Raw genomic sequence first — 718 nt, 5'->3', positions numbered from 1 at the left:
CTGACCTGAGAGGTGCTTCAGCCAGTAGACAACGATCACCTCACAGAACTGCACTGACAGACAGACAGAGCTTCAACACAAGAGTTTTATATGTTAAAGTCAAACGGCTTCCACAGCAAATGTCACAGAAACTGCAGTTCCTCAAACGGCCACTAGAGGCTGGCTCCAATCTCCATAAGGCCTCTTGTTAAAATGCCCAACTTTGCAGCAGAAATAAACAGCCTGGAACAAACGGTTTTGGTTTCTACAACAGTCTGAGGTTGAAACTGATTACAGAAGGTTTTGCTGTCAGTAATATGGACAGAAAACATTCAAAATACAGCCTGACCAATACTGGATTCTGATACTGATATCAATATTTGGGGGTTTAAATAATGTGTTAACACTATATCAGCCAATAATATAGTTTTATATGGAGATTTAGATTTGGTTGTTTGTTAAATGTACTGACATTTGATATTGTGAGACTACAGTTCAAACAGACTGTTGTTACAGTGTGATCAACTGGTGTGGTTCTGTTCATTACCAAGGTGTCTTTAATCACAGTGTTAGCCCATCCCTCGTAGCCTTCAGGGATGTGGGAGCTGTTGCCATAGGGACAGTCAAAGCATCGCCCCACATCGTAACCATAGCTACACAGCATCCTGAGAACCACCTAACACACACACACACACACACACAGTTTTAGATTAAATACAAGAACCACTGTCCTCCCAGA

At 41.8% G+C, this 718-nt stretch overlaps 1 protein-coding gene across 2 annotated transcripts in view; it reads right to left on the bottom strand.

Moving 5' to 3' along the window:
- LOC118328255 (dynein heavy chain 12, axonemal-like) overlaps positions 1 to 718 on the bottom strand; it is a 10,580-nt gene that overhangs the window by 686 nt on the left and 9,176 nt on the right. For both annotated transcript variants that reach the window (XM_035661892.1, XM_035661891.1), the window contains 2 exons: positions 527 to 655; positions 6 to 48 (listed from right to left, as the gene is read on the bottom strand). In XM_035661892.1, coding sequence (XP_035517785.1) covers positions 6 to 48; positions 527 to 655 — 172 coding nt within the window. The remainder of the gene's footprint in view (positions 1 to 5; positions 49 to 526; positions 656 to 718) is intronic.

This window comes from Morone saxatilis, unplaced genomic scaffold, assembly GCF_004916995.1.
Source record: "Morone saxatilis isolate NCDOM2014 unplaced genomic scaffold, NCSU_SB_2.0 Contig18, whole genome shotgun sequence".
Lineage (NCBI taxonomy): Eukaryota > Metazoa > Chordata > Actinopteri > Moronidae > Morone > Morone saxatilis.
This window is presented reverse-complemented; position numbering and strand designations above follow the sequence as displayed.